We start from the raw sequence: 22,779 nt of genomic DNA, 5'->3' as shown, positions 1-22,779 counted from the left end.
AGGTAGGTTTCTGAGACCAAAAACCCCGTTTGAATATCTTATAATCTTGCCACAACATAAAAAAATAGTGAAAATAAACAAAATCTGAGATAATTTCTTATTTATTTTTTTATTATATTATTAAAAATAAACTTTACAATAACAGGAGTGCAACATTTGCCACATATTATAATATATATTTTAACATTAAATAAAGTTATCAATTAACAATATTTTTTATACAAAAAAAAAAGTTCATATTTATGAAAAAGATACATAACTTTAAGTTCCAAATTTTTTTTTATATCAACAAATGACAAGACAGAAAGACAGTGACTCACTTATCTAAATTTGATTGTATATATTTCTTGATAATTCGATTTTTATATTTAACTCAGTTATAATAGCTTAGTATAATTAGGCTTAATTTTAATCTTTCTCTTCCCATCCTTTTTTATAAAGAAGGGAAGAGAAGATAATTTTAATTAAACAATAATAAATTTAACCTAAAATATAAAAATCCTGACTCAAGGGAGCTTCAATCGCCACACATTACATCACTTTCTAATGTACACAATTATTTCTACATTATCCTGGAATATGACAAGGATTTTTATATTCCCGGTCTAACTATACATGACCTGTCACATTGACATGTCAAATGGTCTGTCATTTAATGGCAACTGGCAACAATTGTCAGTCTTGCCTCATACATTTCCTTCTTTCCAACACAATCATAGACTTCAAAGCACTTGCAATAACATACCTTAATTCATGGAATTTCGCAATAGATAGTCTATAAGTTTTCATTTGTCCGTCCGTCAGTTTCAATATTAATATAATATGAGTGTCTCGTTGCATTATTTCTTTACATCTTTCCGGATTTGCATTTTCTGTTTCAATATTATTTTGACTGGAAATAAAATTAATCAATTTAAAAAAAAAACAATAACAGATACTCAAAATGTTAAACCTAAAGCATGTCAGGTCAATTTTAACTGAACAGTACAATTTTTTTTTTAAACTGCAATTAAAAAAAATAAAAAACTACCCCTCTTCTCAATATGGAAAAAACCTGATGATTGATAAATTCATCTGGTATAGTAGGGAAATGTGAAATTAAAGTAGCCAATGTGCCAAGTTTTCTTATGTAATTTTTAATACCAAAGTATATTTTCTTAAAGGGATCGTCTAAAGATCACTTGAGGCTCGAAAGGTGGGGTGGGGTTAAACCAGGGATTTCCAAAGTGGTTGATATTGAACTTAAAGCATTGTTAATTCTCACTCTGTCTTCTATTGACCTAAGTCAGAATGAAAACTAATAATAATAATTGATCTTAAAAGTAGTTAATTTGGCCATCAGTGTCTGTGGTAACGGTTGATTTTGGAAAAGGGGGTCACTTGTTCAAAATAGTTTGGGGATCCCTGGGTTAAACAAACGAAACATCACTGAGACGAAGAGGATTCAAAATAAGACATCACATTAGTGATGCAACGGATGTCTGTTTCCGTTTCCGCAAGTGCGGAAGTTCCGCGTGCTTTTCAACATCCGTTTCTGCTTCTGTTTCCGCAACTTTTATAACGGAGATAAAACGGAACTTTACGACGGCTGAGAGATCCAAATGCGAGAATCCGAATTTAAGCGCGTAATATTTTCTGCTGCTGTTCGAAACAATCAGTTTCTCTTGCTGGAGTAAACTGTCTAGTTGTTGTCCATATAAAATTTGACAACTGGCAAAATGTGACTATTTCATACTTACGAGTTATTAAATGTACTTTTGAATAAGTGATAACCATGTAATATATCATCAGCTCACTATACATCCCCACTGAGGGGCTCGGAGCCTTCCCCAAATTAGAGGTGACTAGGCCATAGTCAACCACGCTGGCCCAGAGCGGGTTGACTTCACACATATCATTAAATTTTTTCTCAGATATGTGCAGGCAGCATCACTATGTTTTCCTTCACCGTAGGAACGTCGGATAAATGTACATATCTAAATCGAAAAACACATTGGTACATAGCGGGTTTCAAACCCAGGCCCTGCAGATTGCAAGTCAAGTGCCTATTAATTATATATTTTTCTAATCTAGATTTGGTGTTTTTGATACTTAACACATTCACTGTTTACAAAATAAAAAAGGTAACAGCTGGGAGCCAAAACTTTTTATGGTGAATTTTTATTTAGTATATCTGGGAGTGTTTGAACATATAGATAAATTAATAATGTTTTTTGTATTTGAGCGCTAGGGTCATCATTTTGAGCGCTAGGGATCATCATTTTGAGCACTAGGGATGGCAATGGTTTAGTTCACTAATACTCGTATGTAGATATTTGTTCCACGATTGCATTTCTGTGTACTAATATGTTACAAGATTTTGACAAAGTCAAGTTTTTCATCAAATTCCAGAATATTGAGTAAAACATGTAAGGATACTAATCAAAACCAGCTTTTATCTTCTCGGTTCAAGACCTTGTAACATTTCATCCACACCCACACATACACACACACACATAAACATAAACGCATACACACACACACATAAACATAAACGCATACACACACACGTACACACACATACAGGACATACATATATTTAAAAAATATACATACATAACATAAGGGAAGTTCAGCCTTAGCTTCATGTGATACAAGATATTTGTATGTTTGCCTCCGTACGAACGTGGTACTAATCACTACAACATTGTAAGAATGAAACTAATACTCTTTTTCGTTAGTTGACTATATTGCCAGAGTGGCCACACAAAGCAACATGGACTTGTTTCAAACGCCGGCGGCTTACTGGTTACTACAAAGTGAACGGGCCCCTCGCTCGGATCCGAGGGGGAGGCGCCGCTACTAATAGCTTTGCCCACTCGGATCCGAGTGGGCAGCAGTGAATGTATTAATAAAGAAATATATTTGTCGTTTATCAACACGAGTGGTTTGGCGAACATTAATTTGTAAATAGTGTAATTTTGTTTCCTGAAAATAAATAAAAAAAAACGTATTTTAACTTATTGCAGCACAGTAAAAATACATATATTGAAGGCTAAAGGACACCGATATCCAATGCCTTAACAAATTAAAAACGAATACAAACTGTTCTTACCAAAAAAAAATTTTGTAAATAGGTTTTTTTTTTAATATATACACTTCTGTTTCCGCTTCCGTTTCTGTTTCCGTTTCTGCTAAAATTTATTTTTGACATCTGTTTCCGTTTCTGGTTCCGGTAAGACACTTCCGTTGCATCACTACATCACATGTATTTTAAAATATTATAAATGCGAATGTTTAGATAGATGGATGTTTGTTTAAAGATATCTCCGGAATGGCTCAAGAAATCTTTATGAAATTTGTCACAGATGTAGAACATAGTTTTGAGGTACACATGGAAAACTTATTATGTATCTTTTAATTGCGAGGACGAAGTCGCGGGCGACAGCTAGTTAACAATGTATTGGAAAACTCATTAAATATCACATTGTAGTAAAAAAAATACACATGATTTTAGATATGGGGGGAAGGGTAGTATTGAATCTCCCAAATATTAGATGTAATGACATAAGCAGTATCCTTTGGTTAGATTTGATGGTCGGAATATGACAGTAATTTTTAACATTGTCTAGTTAGAATTTCATTTTTCTTACCATAAAGACAAATCAATTTTCCACTGCAAGCTAACCAGTCCAGGTTTCATACGTAAATGTCTCGGAATGTTATCATATATTTTATCTGTGCATAATAATGTTGTTAGTTCTTCTGCACATTCCGGACTGAATCTGAAAGATAATGAAAAAAGTTGTAGAAATGTTAATAGTTATATGAAAAACATAGTTTAAAAAAACATTTCTGATGTTTTTTAACATAGAGTTTATGAAACACTAATAGATGTTAACATGTCATCCGAAGATAGTGTAGCTTCCCAACAGTGAAATAATTTTTCAAATCTGTTCAGTAGTTTCCGAGTTTTTCTAATATTAGTATAGATAAGACATACGCTAAAACAAATAGGGATTTGTTTTTAGTTTAGTTTCTATTGTTAGTGTTTTTGCAATTATTACCTTTGTCTCTTAAAAATTGTTAGGAATATGGACAGTTAATGCCTGTATTGTTTTTAGAAAAAGAGATATATTTTAGCTCTCATATTTATATTAAATAAAACAGTTGAAATGTGTTAGTTTTATGTTTAGTAACAGTAACAGTTGTTCATTGGTTACAGTTTAACCATAATTTATTCATTTTTTTTACTAAAAATTCCTTTGTATACTTCTTCTCCGCATTAACCTGTTATCACAAATTGTATGATTATTGGTCACACCTACTTCAAATTTTCAAGAAAGTTTCTAACATCCGATGCACACCAGGGCTCCTTAGTGGCGGATCTGGATCGTGCTATGTGCCTCACAACCGCCCTCACTGCAGAAAATTTGTTAGAATTTGTTAAACTGGAAGTACGACTGTCTGGATTACCTTCCAATTCTTTTAGGCTCACTGCAAATAAAATAAAGTGAAACTATAAAGAAGAACTTTATGTGCAGTATATCAAGTAATGAGATTAAGTTATGTGCTACAAATGTAGAGGAAAGACTGAAGAAAGTATGAGTGGATTGTGTTAAAGAGAATATGCATAAGAAAATTCAGATATCACGGCTGATAGAGATGTGTAGGTGCAGGGCAACAGTGATAATATTTTAAAACAATTTCTTTACTATTATACATACGAACAACAAAGGGTTTTATTTCCTTCTTTTGAATTTCGGGGATAACATACGAGGCGGATGTCCATTGACCGGGACTTTCAGTTAGTAATTCATATTGCTGTGACATTATAAAGCGCAGATTTCGGCAATAATAAATAAATAAAAACCAAAATTAAAATTCTTAACAATTTGAAATTAATGTCAATGTCAATATCGTTGTCAGTTGTTAATGGCATTGCCATTTCATCATAAGTTTTTTCCTTAATTCATAAATTTTTAAATCTGTTTGCAACGTGTGAAGGTAATCTTATTTTTCCTTAGTAATTCGACAATTCCCGTAATCATTAAATAATTTATTAATTAACAATGTTTTCGGATCCCGACGAGTATTTTGGTATCCGTATCTGTGGAAAAAAAACGCCACTCTGCTATAAACATTTTTTACTCTATGTGTAATGGCCGACTGTTTCGTTTTGTGACGCTCGAGTTATTTGAAATTTCAAGAAATTTCACATACTTATAAACCAAAAACTTTAGTCACTTTAAAACTGTGTTCATCTTTATTTGTTTAAAATATATAAACGTAACATTTAAACTGAAATGGCGGCTGTGCAAGGTCCACCAGGGAAACAGTGGCCGGTGCGTCCTGGCGTGCAACATCAGAATAGTCATAATACTGGAAATTTAACACTAAACAGGACAATAAACCTATATCCTCTAACTAATTATACTTTCGGGACCAAGGAGCCATTGTTTGAGAAGGATGCTTCGGTACCAGCAAGGTTCCAGAGGATGCGGGAAGAATTTGTCAAAATCGGAATGCGGAGGTTAGTTGTCGGTTTTCTAACTGTATTATATACCTTTTAAACAAGATACATATATTGCAGGCTCTTTTGCTTCTTGTAAATTGTACAAACAAACTATAGTTTTTATTCATTTCATAAATTATATTTTACTTTAACAAAAAATATATACTACGAAAAACTAACTTAACTGGGAACGATTAGGATAAAATTATGTAAACTTTTGTGAGACATTATCAGACCGACTTTTTTCGATATCTACATCGGAAAAATTACACGTTAACTGTTTATTAAAGAAGTAGAAGAGAAGAATATCAGATTTTATTCATTTTTATATTCCAAAGAATCGAATATTGGTAACATGGTACTTACCAACATATTTCTGTTAAAAAATCTGACTACAGATGAATTGACAATCATTCTTTAAAATTGGTTTACTTGTTTAAGGTATGGTCACATTGGAATTGACATAAAAAACCCCCATAGATCCTGTTTGTGTGTCCCCTTCTCTGTTGTTTATAAGAAGGTTATAGAACTGCAATTTAGATGTATATGATAAGTGATTACTTTGCTATTTCAGTGATTTAAGTCTTTTATTTGCGTTAGTTATTTATGTGCGACCTTATAATATTTAAATAAGAGCGTTGGTGGCTCTGGATTTAAGCACTTGACTTGCAATCTGTAGGTCCTGGGTTTGAATCCTGTCATGTACCAATGTGATTTCCAATTTACATAAATGAACATTTATTCAACATTCTTTAGTGAAGAAAAACATTGTGATACAACCTGCACATACCTAAGAAGAAATTCAAAGATATATGTGAAGTCGACCTACCTGCACTGGGCAAACATGGTTGACTGGCCTAGTCACCCCTAACTTAGGGTAGGCTCCCAGCCCCTCAGTGAGGACATATAGTGAGCTGATGATGAATGTTTAAAAAGGCAAAAATAATGATCCTCTACTATTTAGTATGCAGGGAACCTGCCGTACAAGCTATGAACTCATGAAAATTATAAGTTGATGGAAAACAAGTGTCTGCAAAATGTAACTAATATGAAAATGCTGAAAGAATTTAATGATTAATTTCAGATCGGTAGAAGGTGTGCTATTGGTACATGAGCATGGATTACCACATGTCTTGCTGTTGCAACTGGGCACAGCATTCTTTAAACTACCTGGTGGTGAACTGAATCCTGGAGAGGTATTATTATTATTTATTCACATACTTTCAGCTAACTAGTTGATGCATGTGTTGAATAGTTTGTAGACATCTTCTTTATAAAGTTTGTTTTTGAAAGAGTTTATTGATGGAGCCATTACTACATTCTCTAGGACAGTGATTCTCAACCTTTTTTTTTGTGGCACATATTTAATGATTTAAAAATTTGGCGGCACACAAAGAAAAAGATAAAAATTATTTACTTACTACAACACACTGCATAAATAGTTTATCAACTGTATAAAATTAATTTTATCTATATGACATTTCTAGACGCTAATTTTTTTCAACTATTTTTCTGTCATTGTTCTTTTATGCGAAGAAATACAGACACAGTGTGCGTGTGCAGCAAGTCAGCGAAAGTCAAAATTTGGCGGCACACAAAAGTACCGTGGCACAGTGGTTGAGAATCACTGCTCTAGGAGTTTCTTCCATGCCACAACTACTCTGGCAAGAAATGCTTTATTGGTTTCTTTTGGCTGAGGTTTCCTAAAATATGTATGATGTATATTATTGTATTGAATTCAATGGATATAAGAAATTATTAAAAAAAAATTATCTAAACAATTTTACCTTTTGAATAGCTTTAATTACAGACTTGTTTGTATCATGAATTTGAACACTAAATTGTACCAAAATAAATCCATCTATCTATATATATAAAAGAAAGTTGTGTTAGTTACACCATTTATAACTCAAGAACGGTTGAATCGATTTGACTGAAAATTGGTGGGCAGGTAGCTTAGAACCAGGAAACGGACATAGGATCATTTTTACCCCGTTTTCTATTTTTTATTCCGCGCGGACGTTGTCGCGGGTAAAAGCTAGTATATAATAAATGACAATGATGATTTCTGTCTAAGAAACCTATGGTAAATATTTACACTTAGTATCATCATCATTGTGGTCTTTTCCCACTCACATGGGGTCGGCACACAAGGTTATAAAACCTTAAAGTTTTAGCTTTAGTTTTTACAGCTGGCCGCCTGCCTGTCGCCAACCCTACTTACCCTACCCTATTTACACTTAGTATCTCTAATTTCAGGATGAAATTGAAGGTCTAAAACGTCTGTTAACTGAGACATTGGGTAGACAAGATGGTGTTAAACAAGAGTGGGTTATTGAAGATACTATAGGTAAGAACATTTTTAACAATATATTAGCATCCCTTTCACTCTTGGAGACAGCAAACATGGTAATGTTATAGGTCCCCATGTACCATGTTTTTCCATTTTAGAATCTCCGCTCTGTGGTAAATTTCAATAACATGTGTTGAACCATTGCAGAGTTATAAAGTAAATATGGAATTTAAATGTATCCCACAGGAACTGGGCATATCTCCGGGATCATATTTAGTCTATGTGTTCTTCCAGACTATGTTCTACATATGTGCAAAATTTCATCAAGGCCCATGATGCCGTTTTGGAGTTACCTTGTAACAAATGTCCATCTATCCAAGATTAGATAGAAGTAAAATGAAAATCTTACTAATCTTATAAATGCGAATGTTTAGATAGATGGTTGTTTGTTAGAAATCTCCGGAATGGCTCAAAAGATCTTGATGAAATTTTTCACAGATGTAGAACATAGTCTGGAAGAACACATAGGCTTCTTGTTAAGTCTTGTTTAACCTGCGCGGACGCATTCGCAGGCGACAACTAGTAATCAAATAACTTCTTTTCAGGTAATTGGTGGAGACCAAACTTTGAACCACCACAATACCCTTACATTCCACCTCATATCACTAAACCTAAAGAGCACAAGAGATTATTTCTAGTTCAATTACAAGATCGTGCATTATTTGCTGTGCCAAAGAACTATAAGCTGGTTGCTGCTCCGTTATTTGAGTTGTATGATAATGCACAAGGGTATGGTCCAATAATATCATCTCTATCTCAGAGTCTTTGCAGGTTTAATTTTGTTTATATGTAGTGTTTGATTTATTATATTTGTTTGGACGGACCACAATTAATTGGTATTAAAATTAAAAGATATATAAAATTACTCAGCGCAAATATTAAAATTACCACACTTAGATGACCTACGGTAACTATTGTAAAACACAATTTTGTGTACATTTTCCCCTGTTTTATGTTTTGGTGTGTCTGTATGTAATATTAAAAGATAATTTAAGAAATTGCATTGATATTAAAAATCTAAGCAGCAAAATAAAGCAGCTACATGAATTCCCCGAAATAGCGAAGAGACCGTTGCCCATAGACATTCTCAATTGCAAATGCGTTGTCTACCCTCAATCGACGAAGGACACGCACAAAAAGAGAATATTTAACCTTTTTATGCATCTCCTCCGACGAATCCACCTCCCCTTCCCATCCTTTCCTTATAAGAAAAGGGTGGGAAGAGAAAGAGGACTAAATTTAGTTCTCCGTCTTACACTCATCAGACTGTACTTGGAATTACTTCCACTTCACGTCTGTCTTCTGTGTGGTCGTTGTATTTCACCGGACAATTCATGCAACTGATGTTTATCTGTCCGTTATGCCGTCTTTGTTCCCGATAATCTCCGGAATGTTTGCACAGATTTTGACAGGACTTTGTCTGGAAAGTAGCTGATGAACTCGGGCATATTATAGTACACGTTTTTTTAAATCTGTGCTGACAAAATCCTGGTCGACCGACAGACAGATACATAGATTTTTTTCTATGTTACATACAGACATTTCAATTTTATTAATATGTGTAATTTGTTTAGTTTCATTCTTCAAATAATAGTATTATTATAAAGTATAAAAAATCTTTACCAAGTTAGTGGTCCGTTTCAAATAACCTGAAATAACATTAAGTGACGTATTTTTTATATTGATAAAAAAAACATATTGTCGTCTAGTATTTAAATATATTTGACTAAAGTATAGTAATAATAATTAAAAAAAAACGTGTTTTATTTATTGTTACCTCAAGAAAGAAGATTGTTTTATTTTTAAGATTGTTTAAGTAATAATAATCTGTGATATTGTCTGTGATGAGATTAACCATAGACTGATTTTTTTTAGCGGGAAATAAAAAAAAAGATGACAGTTTACATTTTTTTGTCTACACAAGTTTCTATGTCATATTAGTGTATTGTTATGTAAATAATTTATATTATGTAATATATAATACAATGTACAAATGAAAAAAATCCATAAAATTTATATACAATTTTTAATTATGTATTACACTGATTAAATAGTAATTTAATGAATTGTATACAAATATTTTTATAATTTTTATATATAGAAAAAAATAACAATAGTAAAAAAATGTATTTTTTTCTTACCATAACAAAGTAATGTTTGAAATAAATACGGATAACTCGCATAAAATTGATGATCTGCAGATCAATTCACTTCTGACTGTGAATCGGATCAGTGAAACGGCTCACAGCTCAGTTTAATTTCGATTTGTGTATCGAGCTTTGATCTACGAGTCATTAGACAGCTCGCGGCTTATTGGCTCACAGTAATAATATATCGCGATGTGTTGTGTTGACAATTTACTTGTTGAGTCACAGCTCAACTGTTCAATTTAACGTTAACTATTATTACAAGCGTTATCTTTGTGTGTGTGTGTGTGTGCACACATTGATATATTTCTTGCTGTAGTAGTTTTTTTTTAATAATCAGCGATGTTGATTCCCCTTTTTTGTTTTATAAATATGACCAGTATCAACAATAACACTATGTATGTATGTATGTACACTATGTATAAATATGTGAAATTAAAAATTTGTACCCCTTTTTAAGGTGATTGTGCGAAATGAGGAACGTGTTTAACATAATTTTAGGTTATGTGGAGAAGTGCATAAAGTGATTTAAAAAAAATTGTTCATGAATTTTGGTCGACCAATAATACGAATGAGTGTACAATTTCCAAGAATTTCTCATCTATCTCTATATATAAAAGAAAGTCGTGTTATTTACACTATTTATAACTCAAGATTGGTCGAACTGATTTAGCTGAAAATTGATGGAGAGGTAGCTTAGAACTAGGAGATGGACATAGGAACTTTTTTATCTTGTGTGCATTTTTTTTATTCCGCGCGGACGGAGTCGTGGGTAAAAGCTAGTTCCTTTTTATTTCAACGATATCGATTTCCATGAATTCAATTATATTTTTACGATAAAAATAACATTAACGTTTTTGTATTATTTATGGAAATGCGTTCGTTATTCGTTGTGTTGTTTTGCTCGGGCTACGTCACTTGCCAGCTTTGGAGGAAGGGTGTCGTGCATTATGCGATTAATAAAAAAGATTATGGTATAAAATATTATTTTATTACTTGCTGTTGCCCGTGACTCTGTCCGCACGGAATTAAAAAAAAACTAATTAAGTAGCCTATGTGTTATTCCAGATTATGTTCTACATCTGTGACAAATTTTATCAAAATCTGTTCAGCAGTTCTGGAGATGCCTTCTAATAATTATCCGTCTATAACTTTCGCATTTATAATATTATTAAGATAAAAACTGCATCAATAATAATAAAGTTTTAGTGACACTGAGGAAGCACGGTAAGAGCGCTTATTTATGAACATCTGTATGTATCAACAAAAAAATGTTTATACATTTTAACATTTTTATTTCTTATTTTAATTCCATTGTAACATCCTGTATCTTAAACGACTGAACCGATTTAGACGAGTTAGGTGTAATTCGATACTTATTCTTTCCCTGAGTGTACAAGGTACAGTCGAGTAGAGTTTTATGTTTAAATAATAATTTCTCTCTCTAGATGTACATTCTCAAGATGAAATCATTACGACATTATCCCAGTTGCAAAATGAAATCTGTGTCAAATTCTTCTACACTCCCAACAATTATACAGCAGACGAGAAAGACAAGATACTTTTTATAAATAATCCGGATAAGAGAAAAAATTGTCCGCCAAGTGTATACAATTTTACTGGTAGTGTTATTGTAAGTTAGATTTTTATTAAAAGCTAATTACGATAAAGGTAAACATAGAGATGCACAACTGTTATCACTCGCATGCGTGGTGCGAGTAGGGTTGCCAGGTCGCCAAACCTACTAGCCGGACAGACCAGCCAGTTTGGCCGGACATTTGGGTAGAAAGGTCGGACGTATTATTTAGAATTTTGTCTCAGTATTAATAGGTACACTCTCGTTTGGGAAATTTAAAAAGCCGGACAACCGTTTATTTTGGCAGAACACGCATTCAAAAAGCCTACCTATGTCCGACTTTATCCGCCTGGCAACGCCAGATGCGAGAGATGTCGATGGCTCCTACAAATAAGGTCCAATGTGTAAATTGACAACTTTACAGGAGAGGCTTTCAAAGTTTCAACTACAACAATATAGGAAAATAGGTCGCATAGGTCCTTTTACTTTAGCAAAAAATAACATTTACACTTGCAGATGTGTATATTGTTTTGTGCATGTTAACTAAACTAAGAGGTAGCTTTTAATATAAAAAAGTAAAAATCATCAATTTGTTACTTTGGCCCTTATACATAGGACCCATTGATTTACTCACTTTGTTTTGCTGTTCACGTATGCCATAGCGCTCGTAGAAATGTTATTATTCGTTAAGGATGTTATGCGTAAGTAGGTAGTCGTTAATTTTCACTACCGTGTGATATACTCGTCAACTGAGTCCACGCACGACGCTTGCTATACATCGACCTATCACATTCCCCGCATATATTATGTCAGAGTTTCGACTAATAAAATTCCGCCATTTAGGATAGTTGGGCTTGTTGACTGAGGCCTTTTTTACTTAGAGCAGTCTATGCATCTCTTATAATTCTAGCTAGGGTTGCCAGGTCGCAAACCTAATAGCCGGACAGACCCGCCAGTTTGGCCGGACATTTTTGTAGAAAGGCCGTTCACGACCGTCGGTCGACTCTCGTCGCCGGCGCTCGGTCACTCTCATTTGCGAAATGTTAAAAGCCGGACAACCCGGACACCGTTTATTTTGCCGGAAACGCAATTAAAAAGCCTACCTATGTCCGGCTTTATCCGGACGCCTAGCAACGCTAATTCTATTTATTTTGCAGGATATGCCAATAGGTTATAAATGTATAAATAGAAAGGATATAGCTAGAATCGTAATGGATATGTTAAGAGCGAGCGTCGAACAAACAGGTTTGTTAATTTTCTTACTTGATTATAATAGAAAATAATGATAAAATGTTTTATTTAATGTATTTTTCCAGTTTCGACAATCAATAGCTATGATTTGGTGAAGAAATTCCAAGAACGTGTAAGTTTTTAATTTTAAAATAACGGATTTCGAACCGTTATGATATTAGTTACTGCTATATTTTACAAGAAATAGCAGTTGTTCGTGACATTTTCCGCGTGGACTTAAAAAAACTACAAGTATTCCTATGTGTTCTACATCTGTACCAAATTCATCAACTTCCATCTAAACATAACATTTATAATATTAGTAAGAGTAAGATGTAACCCGAAGATAGTGTAGCTTCCTAACAGTGAAAGAATTCTTCAAGTCAGTTCAGTAGTTTCTGAGCCTATTCAATACAAACAAATAAACAAAAAATCTTTCCTCTTAAGTACATAGCTTCAAGGGTTACCGACCCATTAAATTCCATGCAATTGAGTGTGTGATTTTTTTTTTTCTTTGAAAAATGGAAAGATCATCTATAAGTTTTATTGCAAAACAATTTTTATTTTTTTATTTTTCGCAATAATTAAAAAGTTATATCAAAATCAAAATTAATTTTTGAATCCAGTACCGAAGACGCGCCGAGAACTCCCGAACAAATCTGAGCGCGTGTGACGTCATACTGTTTTTTTGTCAACTTGACAGCTGACGTATAATTGCGGTAAACGATGCATTTGGATATGTTCCGATATGCACTGCGAGCACTGCACAGTGCTATCACTGTAGAAAAATTCGTTCTGTTATGGACTGCCAGTATACCCTAGGGAAATATATGACGTCATAAATCGCCGCCATATTCTACTGTGAGCACTGGCGTTTTCGAGGTAAGGTACTCGCAGTACCTTGATCACGTGATCAGTCAAAACCACTCGAGTGCCTAACGTCTTATAAACAAAGCTACAGTTTAATCAGAAAATTTTAAAGTTCTGTAATTAGTTTGGATTAATAAATAAAACAATGGAAGAATTGCAAAAATTAACCTTATTAGACTGTGTTGATAATGAAAAACATATTCTTTTTTATGAAAAAGTACTTACTGTTATTATATTATAAATTCAATTTACAATTCATATTAATTAAAATATTTTTAATTTGACACTACTCCAAAACAGTTTTTTTAATGTACTAGAAAATTTGAACACACTCATTTGAATGCTGTGTCAAAAAATGCTGCTGAAAGTAAACGGGATTGCGTTCCGTTTTAAATCGTAACCAGTATAACTGGCTATAAAGGGACGGACGGCTTCACAGTATACTGAATTGACGTCACACTGTACAGTGGTCGCAGTGCATATCGGAACATACCCATTATGAATTTGCGAAACATTATGACGTCACAAGTATTGTGGCTATCGTTCACATTCACGTGACTATATTTTATTTTTAAATCGCTTGTAATTAATTGAAAAAAATATATTTTTCGTTTTTCACGTAACACATCGATAAAATTAATAATTAAGTTTTTAAAATATATAAAAAAAATAAACATTAATTTTTTTTCACACTCCCAATTGGTGGTATAAAAAATGTTAGCTTTTGGCACAGAAAATAAATCAATTTAATTCCCAAGGATGCAGACTCGACCCATCCAACACTCCTCTCGCCACCAGATCGGAACTATATAAATGCACATTACCACGTCGAGTGCGGATCTCAAGCGCAACGCTCAGTCGCGTCTAGACGACTGGGGGATACTACCGATCCCTTGCAACTAACTCCTGATAATTTGGAGTTTTATAAAGACAAGATATGGCCATTGGCTATAGTTATGTACGGTGTTGATGAGAAATTACGTAAGTTATTAGAACGGTTTTTTAAAATACCCCCTCAGTATATAAATTTATATTACGACCTAATTATTCTATGAAAATAATATCCTATCGTTTCAATACTGGATCCTAGGATGATAAAAAAAAAAACAAATTAGAGGAAATTCTTCGAAGTTTCACACTTTGCCTACAACCCCTTGCATGTCCTCATGTAGAAAACACTTTTTAGGTACAAAACCAGATTATACCCTTCTTAAATACGCAATGACCACAATAGAACTGGCCAGTTGTGTTGTCTTTCAAGAGATTGTCACCAGCGATGGAGTGTTAACACCTAAAAATTATATCTGGTTCACTAACGACGGGGAGGAAGTCCCGCAACTTGGGTTTAGAGAAGGAAAGCAGGTAATTCAAACCAATCATAGGTTATGTCAAGGACAAGTCTAGAATAATCGATATTTTCCCATGAACTGATATTAATTAGTTCTTATTGGAATGGTGTATAAGACTTTTCATGAAAAACAAGATTTTACTTGTTGGTCAAATGCGAATTCTAGAAGCTACGGTACTTTTCCCAGACATAGACTATAAACTTAAGAGTCTATGGTACTTTCCTGGTTACAGACTATAAATCTAGAATCTATGGTGCATGGGGCTCCGGGCCATACCGCACACGTGCTGGTGAACCTTATGCGAGCTTTAGGGGTTCCCATGATGTCAAATAGGTTCGATAGAGACAATTATGTCACTATAGATTGGAGGAAAATACAAAAAGGTTTGTTATTTATTTCACTAACAAGAGGGACGCAACGATCCGAAGTAGGCTTTTGCCTCCAACTGTTCTCGATCTCGCGCCTTGTCGACCCAGACCTGGACTTTGCCAGATATATAAATCTCACTTAAGATGTTTTTTTTTTCGGTTAATATTAGATTTGTATTTTTGAAAGTTTATTATAAAAGGGAAAGGCAATTAATATATGAATCTTTAACACAAAAACCAGTGATAGATTTTAGCAAAAAACCTGGAATTGTTGGGTTCTGTTTTAGTTCAAAAACGAATTTTCAAAACTGTTTTTTTGACATTGCTTTGTGTCAACGCCACATAAATATAACTTAAAAATAGAATAAGAAGATACTAAATATGTCTATAGTGATCTATAACATAAATAGTTATTCTTATCCACGAAAATGTTAGGCAAAGAACATCATTTCGAGCGTGCCCCGGCGTCGGCTTGGGTCGCGACCCCATACGACTTTGAAAGCGTGACGCACGCGCCCGCCAACTACATGTGTGGTGACTGCGACCTCGGCGGGCAAAGTGTTAAGCCGCTACAGGTATGCGGTTTTTCATACATCTATTCAGCTCAGTCTGTGCACTGTATTCTCCCAACGAACTTAACGCCTCATTACACTTAAAACTGTCTACTATGCAGCAACTCCTACGATGTTCAGAGTCGCCAAGATATTTATCAACCTCAGTAACATATAACAAGATTCTCAACAATTAATTCTAGATCTCATCACCATCCCTCAGTTTTCTTATAATGAGACGATGGTAAGAAGTGAATTTAGCAACATATTGGACCGATAGTAAGGGATTTCTCTTCTGTCTTGAGTTATCGGCTTCCTTTTAATATAAGACTAGCTGTCGCACGCTACTCCGTCCGCGCTGAATTAAAAAAACGTAATAAGTAGCCTTTGTGTTCTTCCAAACTATGTTCTACATCTTTGCAAATTTTATCTAAATCCGTTCCGAAGATACCTTCAAACAAACATCTATCTAAAAATTTGCATTTATAATATTAGTAAGAGTAAGATGTCTATGGTAGTTTGCCCTTCGCTAATTTCGCGATGTAACGCCCTAACAGAACTTCATGCTTTGCAGAATTGTATAATTTCTGATAACGAAAATCCATTTTACTTCTAAGGCTAGAAAAAGGTGTACGTTCTTATAGATCCCCATTTGTCTCTCAGAAGATTTCCTAGATATTTTGATATTTCCAGGATCATCTCTGGCAGAGAACATTGTCTATGGGTCACGCAACACAACCTTCCGACTCTGATGGGAAACTTCTAGATTTACTCTACAGAGACCAATGTAGAGAGAGAATGTCAGATAATTTGGAGGTTATGAAGAAGACAGCTGACAATTAATTATTTGGTAAAATCAATTTACTGGCAAATAAAATTATATTAATTTTGTTTTTTTAAGTTCCCGTCCGGCTTTATCCATATGATATTGTATTCATTTTTGTTATTTAGAAAAACTTTATTTTATTGTTTAAATCGCGTAAAACTTTCGTTTGCAAATGTCAAAAATTAAATGCTCAAATGACAACTAAGGACAAAGGCCTTCGTCATTGCCTGAGAATTACCATTACCTTGGCAATCGTCCATCTTTGCTTCTATTGGCTTGCACTTTTTGTCCCTTTTTTCAATTCATTCATCCCCTAAATTAAATGTCGTGAAAATATATAGCCTAAAGCGTATCGGAATTATAGGGCTCTTTATTAAAAAAATAATTTACACTTTATGTAGGTAATTTTTTTTACAAAATTAAAATGCTGTATAATGTTAATAATAGTACCTGCCTATATTCCAAAAAAATATTACACAATTTATCTAAACCTCTATTTACAAAAAAAGAATCGAAAACTAGTAACAAAAACAGTTCAATAAGATTGGTTATTTTAATTAAAGAAAAAATCACATTTTTTAAATTAAAAAAAAAATGCTTATAAACATTTTAACCATAGTAAATCAAGTTGCAAAAACACATAGTAAAAAATACCATAATTATAGTTTTTTTTTTAATACATTATACGTTTCCAGCAAGTTTTCTTCAATTATACGTTGTTCAAGGAGATTTTACATATTTTTTTTGTTCAAATAACATTAAGAAAAAAAAAATTAAATAAAGAAAAAATACATCTTCAATGTCATTGTATTTTTTTAACGTTATGGAATCACTTTTTTTTAATAGTTTATTACTTCATAGATTATAAAATCACGGATTTTTTCTTAACACGATTTAAGTTTAATTCCACTGTCGTCACTTGTATTACGTTGTTATTTGTAACATACAATGAAAACCCACTACAAAAATTGTTTAACTTCTGACAAAACACCTATTTTAGAGACTAGATAAAAACATAAATTTATATGAGCACACATTTTTTTTATGTCGATTCTTTCTGATTCTCTTCCTTTTTTATACAATAACTGCATGAATCCGCATCAAAAATTGAGGAGCATTTTAAACAATATTTAATATCGTTAGTGCTTGGAACTATAATAGAATTTTTCGTATCTAAATTGCAGTCATTGCAAACTTTTTTCCCTTTTTCCATATTTTTTAAGTTATTAGATGTTTTCTGTGAGTTATTTTTTGTTTTTTTCGTTGATTTTTTACATTTTTTGTAATAAGAATTTAATTTGTGTTTATCTATTTCATCTATTGATGAAATTTCACATTTTTTTTCTATTTTTATATCAGTTTTTGGAGATTCCGAATTTTTTACTGCGTCTTCATCGGAATTAATAATTTCGAATACAGTTATGTATTCTTCATTATCGTTTGTAACATTTTCCTCTTTTATTTTTAATGGTATTACTTGATTTGATAAATCATTATTTTTCCTTTCATTATAAAAAGTTTCTAATGATTTTTTATAATCATTTTTTTCATCTTTAATAATTACTTTATCATTTTTTGTTTCTTTTTTTTCTTGTGGTGTTGATATTTTGGTATTTTTAATATGTACCAGTGATTTTTCATTTTTTGTTGATTTTTTCTCTCGTTGTATCGGTATTTTGGTTTTTCTAATATGTTCTAATGATTTCATATCTCTTGTTAATTTCTTAATGTCGATAACTTTCAATTGAGTTTTTTTATTTTTTTGTATATTTTTAGATTTTTTCGTATAAAACACTCTATGTTTATATATTTTTCTTTTTGGTGAATTAGTGATTTTTTCATTAGTTACTTTTTGCTCTATATCCTCTATGGGTATTTTAATATTTTCCAAATGTTTTAAAATGTCATTATCATATAGAGATATATCTAGATATGTTGAATCTCCAGTTATGTCAATAACTTCTGATTTATCTTCTACTGACTCATCTTTTTCTATCTTAATTTCTTCAGAAACATCTTTATTTTCAATATCTTTTGATATATCTGTATCTTTTAATTCTTTTCTTTTAGCTTTCATTGTATTTAATAAATCTTCTAATTTCTCACGTTTATTATTAAATTTAACATCAGATGTTTTATTTAATATATTACTTTGTAATGAATTTTCTATTGATTTGTTTGTTTTACATTCTTCTTTTTCTAATATAATCTTCTGTGGTTTTCTTTTTCTTGCTTGTTTTCTTCTGTACTCTGAAGCAAGGTCTGGCATTGACTCTAATGTGTTTGTTCTTATTACTATTGGACCTGGAAATAAATAATTTTGGATTTGATATTGTTATAATATTTAAAAATGGTTGGTTTGTACTTATGTAAGTCATTCGATTCGTCTTCTTACCCTGAATGTCATCGGTATACAATCAGTCTAGTGTTTTTTTTTTTAATTAAAAGAACAAATAGAACATTACTTGTCGATACTGGTCATATTTATGAAATAAAAAAAAAACGATAAAGAATAATTGATAATTATTATTTAAAAAAAACTACTTATTGTTCGATTACAAGAAATATATCAGTGTGCGTGCTCACACACACAAAGATAACGCTTTTAATAATAGTTACCTTATATTTATACCTACTCATATTGTCATGGAAACATTTTCGCAAAAAAAATATAATTTTAATTTGTTAATAAATTTATCAATATAAAGTAAAAAAAGAATAATGAGGACCATACGTCATTTTTTTTTTGATGATATCTGGTGATTAAAAATGAATCCTGTATAAATATGCGGTTTATATATGTAGATGGAAGGATGGATGGATGGTAAAACATAATCTGGAAGAACACAAGCTACAATTTTTTTTAAATCCGCGCGGACGGAATCGCAGACGACAGCTAGTATTCCCTAATTATAAGGCTCAAGGTTTGCTATAAGATGTTATATGGACATACCTTCCATATATTTTTCATCAGGGGGCTCTTCCCACCAGACTGGACTAGGACAGGTCAGTATCTCCATCAAGTCTTCATCATCCAGATCCTGGTCAGCCATCCGTATCACTTCATCAAAGTCGAGCTCAGAATACTCCGAACTTGATATGTCTTCATTTGTATCACATGTTGATTGTTTGTGACCTTTCTTTCTTTTTTTATTTTGAGGTTTTATATCTGGAAAGTGTCAAAGTATAGACATACAGTGTAAACTCTTTATAACGAAACTCAAGGGAGTGAGCATTTTTGTCGTTATAGAGAGTTATCGTTATATGGAGTGAACAAAAAAACAACCAAATTAACAAGATAACATAACATAAACAATAATACCGATAATAAATATTTACTGTCTACAAATATGAACACATTTCTTCGTAATAGAGAATGGCGTATCGCTATAAAGAGTGTTTCAATATGTGGGTTTTAACGCAAATCGACCAAGTTGGGCTCACTTCAATGTTACAGGGAGTTTATTGTTATAAAGGATAACATTATAAAGAGTTTACACTGTAGTTAATATAATAAAGTAAGTATGCATACACAACATAGAAGATTTCAATTCTTAACTATGGATAGTAATCAATATCAGTTAAATTTATAATTTAAAAATACAATTTAATAAGTAGTCTATGTTTTCTTCCAGACTATGTTCTACATCTGTGACAAATTCCGGAGATACATTCTAACAAACATCCATCCATCTAAACTTCTAGTCCCATTTGTTGTTTTAAACCGTTGAGGGTAAACACCAAATTAACAGTCTAAAAATATCTTGCAAACTTCTAGCTGCAAAATGACCATATTTACATACATGTTTTCATCCCCCATTTCAACCCCTTACAATCCTTTTTTCGTCTATGTCCTATCTCAAGCTCTAGACTATCTGTGTTCCAAATTTTATTTAAATTGGTTCAGTAGTTTTGGATTTACAGCAAGACAGACAGACAGAGTTACTTTTGCATTTATATTATTAAAGTAAGTTAGGCTTAACAAATAATAGTTAATTACTTACTCATCTGCAAATTTTTTCTTTTAACATCATTCCAATTGATAACTTTCAAATCATTCTTCGGTTTCAATATTATCTTATTTACTATTTTATTTCGTTTCAATTTATTAGGATAAAATTCATTTTTTTCACCGTTCAATTGTGATTTCTCTTTATTTTTTATCGGTGATTGTTTTTGCTTCTTTGTCGAAGATTTTGGTGATTTTTTTATTGCCTGCGTTATTGATGGTCCGTTGTCTTTTTCTTTTAATTGTCGTTTTTGTTGTGACAATTTGAAACGTGTTAACATTACACTACGCTCGAAAACCGGCGGATCTTTTTTTAATTGTTCTTGTGATTCCATGACTTTTATCTGAAAAGAAAAAAATATATTATAAATATAAAATCAATGTATACCTCTAGATGTTCTGAAACTGGACATATTGTGATTAACATCTGATTAGTTGCTTTCAAAAAGCATTGAAACTGAAAATTTAAATAATCTAAAAAATTATCCTCTATGTTATCAGTGTTTCCCAAAATTGACCAGGTTTACCTTACCCCCTTAGGTTCTGTATATACTGAGATGGTGAAAAATAAAGTTGAGGGTTTACAAGTTAGAGAATTGTAATCGTAAGGGTTCTTCAAAACTAATTTTGAATGTGCTTAAGGAAATAGTATGGGAGTCTCCATCTTACTATAAATGAAAATGTTTAGGTGGATGGATGTATGTTTGTTGAAAGGTATCTCCAAAATAGCTAAATAGATCTTGATGAAATTTGGCATAGATTTAGTACTTAGTCTAGAAGAACACAGGCTTAGATTTTTTTTAATTTCGTACAGATGGAGGCGCGGGCGACAACTAGTTGTATATGAATTCAATAAAAATATGACCCTAACCCATTGGACAGATTGAAATTACATTTTTATTTTTCTAAGGACACCAGAGCAGGATCATGAAAAGAAAAACATTTTCTTTGCTCATGTGGATGCTTAGTATTATTAAGATAAAAAGAAAAAATATAAAAATTTATACAGTCTATCAAACCACCCAAACTTCCCCCAACCCATTTATATCTAACACTGTAATTGTCACCTGCTATTATTACTTACTAACTTGTTATTTTACAAAATTAGTTTTCTTTGTTTATTGTAAAAAAAAAAACTAGTTGTATGTAAAAATGTATCATCAGTGAATAAAAGCATTATCTATTCTTCTCTAAGAGGTGCAGACCATGCTAACCTTTGGCTCTTTACCATTGACTTTAATTTCAACAATTCAAAAATATACTATCTTATTATTTAATTTTTGAGTCAGACAACATAAATAAACATAAATCTACATTTTTAACACCTAAAATAAATATAAAATGGACTATTTTCCATGAAACTAAATCATATTAATTATGTTGTAACCAAATATGTAATTCCATAGTCTCAATGTACATTTGAAACAATCAGAATTCCTTTGTTTTCGTAAAATGAGACAAATGTTTATCAGTGGATATGCAAATAAAATTTTATTTTAATCCAAATAATATTGCACTCGAAAATAATAAGTTTAAACTACGCAAAATTGTACGTAGCCACCTTGTTACTACTATTTTATTGATTTGTTATAATTGCAATAGTCATTTTTATGTTGCATTTCAAAATAGGGCAATATGCCAAACCATGTTAATTCTATGAACTTAAAACAGTGTTCTAAAAAAACATCGGTTATAAGTACAAAACGCGTTTTTGTTTCATTATTTACTTACCAAATATTCCTGATAATGATTTCACATCGATAAATTGTAACATCAATCGAAGAATTACTCTAAAAGTACCATTCTGTCGATAACAATGTTCTAATCCTTTCTAAAATAAAAAGAAATATTCTTACAAGAGAAACGTCAAGATTTAGTTGAACCCTTGTCACACTAAGTTTGTAAAAGTAAATTGTTAATTTGTAAATGATTCATACACAAACTAAATTTTTAATCTAATTTATAACGTTAACTGATAATCGGTAGGTAGTTCTTTAATTTGATTA

The 22,779-nt window shown here is 32.1% G+C and overlaps 4 protein-coding genes across 5 annotated transcripts; 2 read left to right on the top strand and 2 right to left on the bottom strand.

Moving 5' to 3' along the window:
* Positions 1-675: 675 nt before the first annotated feature.
* On the bottom strand, positions 676-4,874 carry LOC106717255. Its single transcript, XM_014511044.2, has 4 exons — positions 4,707-4,874; positions 4,308-4,476; positions 3,633-3,764; positions 676-892 (listed from the first exon to the last, which is right to left on the bottom strand). The coding sequence occupies exons 1-4, from the start codon at positions 4,810-4,812 to the stop codon at positions 676-678; spliced, it is 624 nt and encodes a 207-aa protein (XP_014366530.2). The 5' UTR covers positions 4,813-4,874.
* A 270-nt stretch (positions 4,875-5,144) lies between these two features.
* LOC106717218 (cleavage and polyadenylation specificity factor subunit 5) lies at positions 5,145-8,965 on the top strand. Its single transcript, XM_045685376.1, has 4 exons — positions 5,145-5,512; positions 6,579-6,690; positions 7,754-7,844; positions 8,393-8,965. The coding sequence occupies exons 1-4, from the start codon at positions 5,286-5,288 to the stop codon at positions 8,638-8,640; spliced, it is 678 nt and encodes a 225-aa protein (XP_045541332.1). The 5' UTR covers positions 5,145-5,285; the 3' UTR covers positions 8,641-8,965.
* Positions 8,966-10,818: 1,853 nt separating this feature from the next.
* LOC106717238 (dorsal-ventral patterning tolloid-like protein 1) lies at positions 10,819-16,839 on the top strand. Of its 2 annotated transcripts, none has more exons than XM_045685383.1 (9): positions 10,819-10,968; positions 11,443-11,627; positions 12,728-12,815; positions 12,887-12,933; positions 14,429-14,651; positions 14,857-15,032; positions 15,252-15,402; positions 15,823-15,962; positions 16,632-16,839. In XM_045685383.1, the coding sequence occupies exons 1-9, from the start codon at positions 10,863-10,865 to the stop codon at positions 16,779-16,781; spliced, it is 1,266 nt and encodes a 421-aa protein (XP_045541339.1). In that variant the 5' UTR covers positions 10,819-10,862; the 3' UTR covers positions 16,782-16,839. The 2 variants fall into 2 exon arrangements, with proteins under 2 accessions (XP_045541339.1, XP_045541340.1); XM_045685384.1 differs by lacking the exon at positions 10,819-10,968 and adding an exon at positions 11,218-11,247.
* A 1,233-nt stretch (positions 16,840-18,072) lies between these two features.
* LOC123722721 lies at positions 18,073-22,655 on the bottom strand. Its single transcript, XM_045685226.1, has 6 exons — positions 22,505-22,655; positions 20,769-21,117; positions 19,718-19,933; positions 18,916-19,068; positions 18,614-18,780; positions 18,073-18,081 (listed from the first exon to the last, which is right to left on the bottom strand). Exons 2-6 carry the CDS (start codon positions 21,106-21,108, stop codon positions 18,073-18,075), a joined length of 885 nt encoding a protein of 294 aa, XP_045541182.1. The 5' UTR covers positions 21,109-21,117; positions 22,505-22,655.
* Positions 22,656-22,779: the final 124 nt, after the last annotated feature.

Source organism: Papilio machaon, chromosome 29 (genome assembly GCF_912999745.1).
Source record: "Papilio machaon chromosome 29, ilPapMach1.1, whole genome shotgun sequence".
In the NCBI taxonomy this organism is placed as follows: domain Eukaryota; kingdom Metazoa; phylum Arthropoda; class Insecta; order Lepidoptera; family Papilionidae; genus Papilio; species Papilio machaon.
This window is presented reverse-complemented; position numbering and strand designations above follow the sequence as displayed.

What these genes read in the sequence shown, in the direction of transcription:
- LOC106717238 (XM_045685383.1), top strand. Translation starts at nt 10,863, where the DNA reads ATGGAAATGCGTTCGTTATTCGTTGTGTTGTTTTGCTCGGGCTACGTC. An exon ending in TGAAGAAATTCCAAGAACGT is followed by an intron (nt 12,934 to 14,428) that starts GTAAGTTTTTAA and finishes TTAATTCCCAAG; the next exon opens with GATGCAGACTCGACCCATCC. An exon ending in CGGTGTTGATGAGAAATTAC is followed by an intron (nt 14,652 to 14,856) that starts GTAAGTTATTAG and finishes AACACTTTTTAG; the next exon opens with GTACAAAACCAGATTATACC.
- LOC106717218 (XM_045685376.1), top strand. Translation starts at nt 5,286, where the DNA reads ATGGCGGCTGTGCAAGGTCCACCAGGGAAACAGTGGCCGGTGCGTCCT. An exon ending in GTGAACTGAATCCTGGAGAG is followed by an intron (nt 6,691 to 7,753) that starts GTATTATTATTA and finishes CTCTAATTTCAG; the next exon opens with GATGAAATTGAAGGTCTAAA. An exon ending in GGTTATTGAAGATACTATAG is followed by an intron (nt 7,845 to 8,392) that starts GTAAGAACATTT and finishes ACTTCTTTTCAG; the next exon opens with GTAATTGGTGGAGACCAAAC.
- LOC106717255 (XM_014511044.2), bottom strand. Translation starts at nt 4,812, where the DNA reads ATGTCACAGCAATATGAATTACTAACTGAAAGTCCCGGTCAATGGACA. An exon ending in AATAAAACCCTTTGTTGTTC is followed by an intron (nt 4,477 to 4,706) that starts GTATGTATAATA and finishes TTTTATTTGCAG; the next exon opens with TGAGCCTAAAAGAATTGGAA. An exon ending in AAAATTGATTTGTCTTTATG is followed by an intron (nt 893 to 3,632) that starts GTAAGAAAAATG and finishes TTTTATTTCCAG; the next exon opens with TCAAAATAATATTGAAACAG.
- LOC123722721 (XM_045685226.1), bottom strand. Translation starts at nt 21,108, where the DNA reads ATGGAATCACAAGAACAATTAAAAAAAGATCCGCCGGTTTTCGAGCGT. An exon ending in AAGAAAAAATTTGCAGATGA is followed by an intron (nt 19,934 to 20,768) that starts GTAAGTAATTAA and finishes GACACTTTCCAG; the next exon opens with ATATAAAACCTCAAAATAAA. An exon ending in AATAGAAAATTCATTACAAA is followed by an intron (nt 18,781 to 18,915) that starts GTAATATATTAA and finishes TTGAAAATAAAG; the next exon opens with ATGTTTCTGAAGAAATTAAG.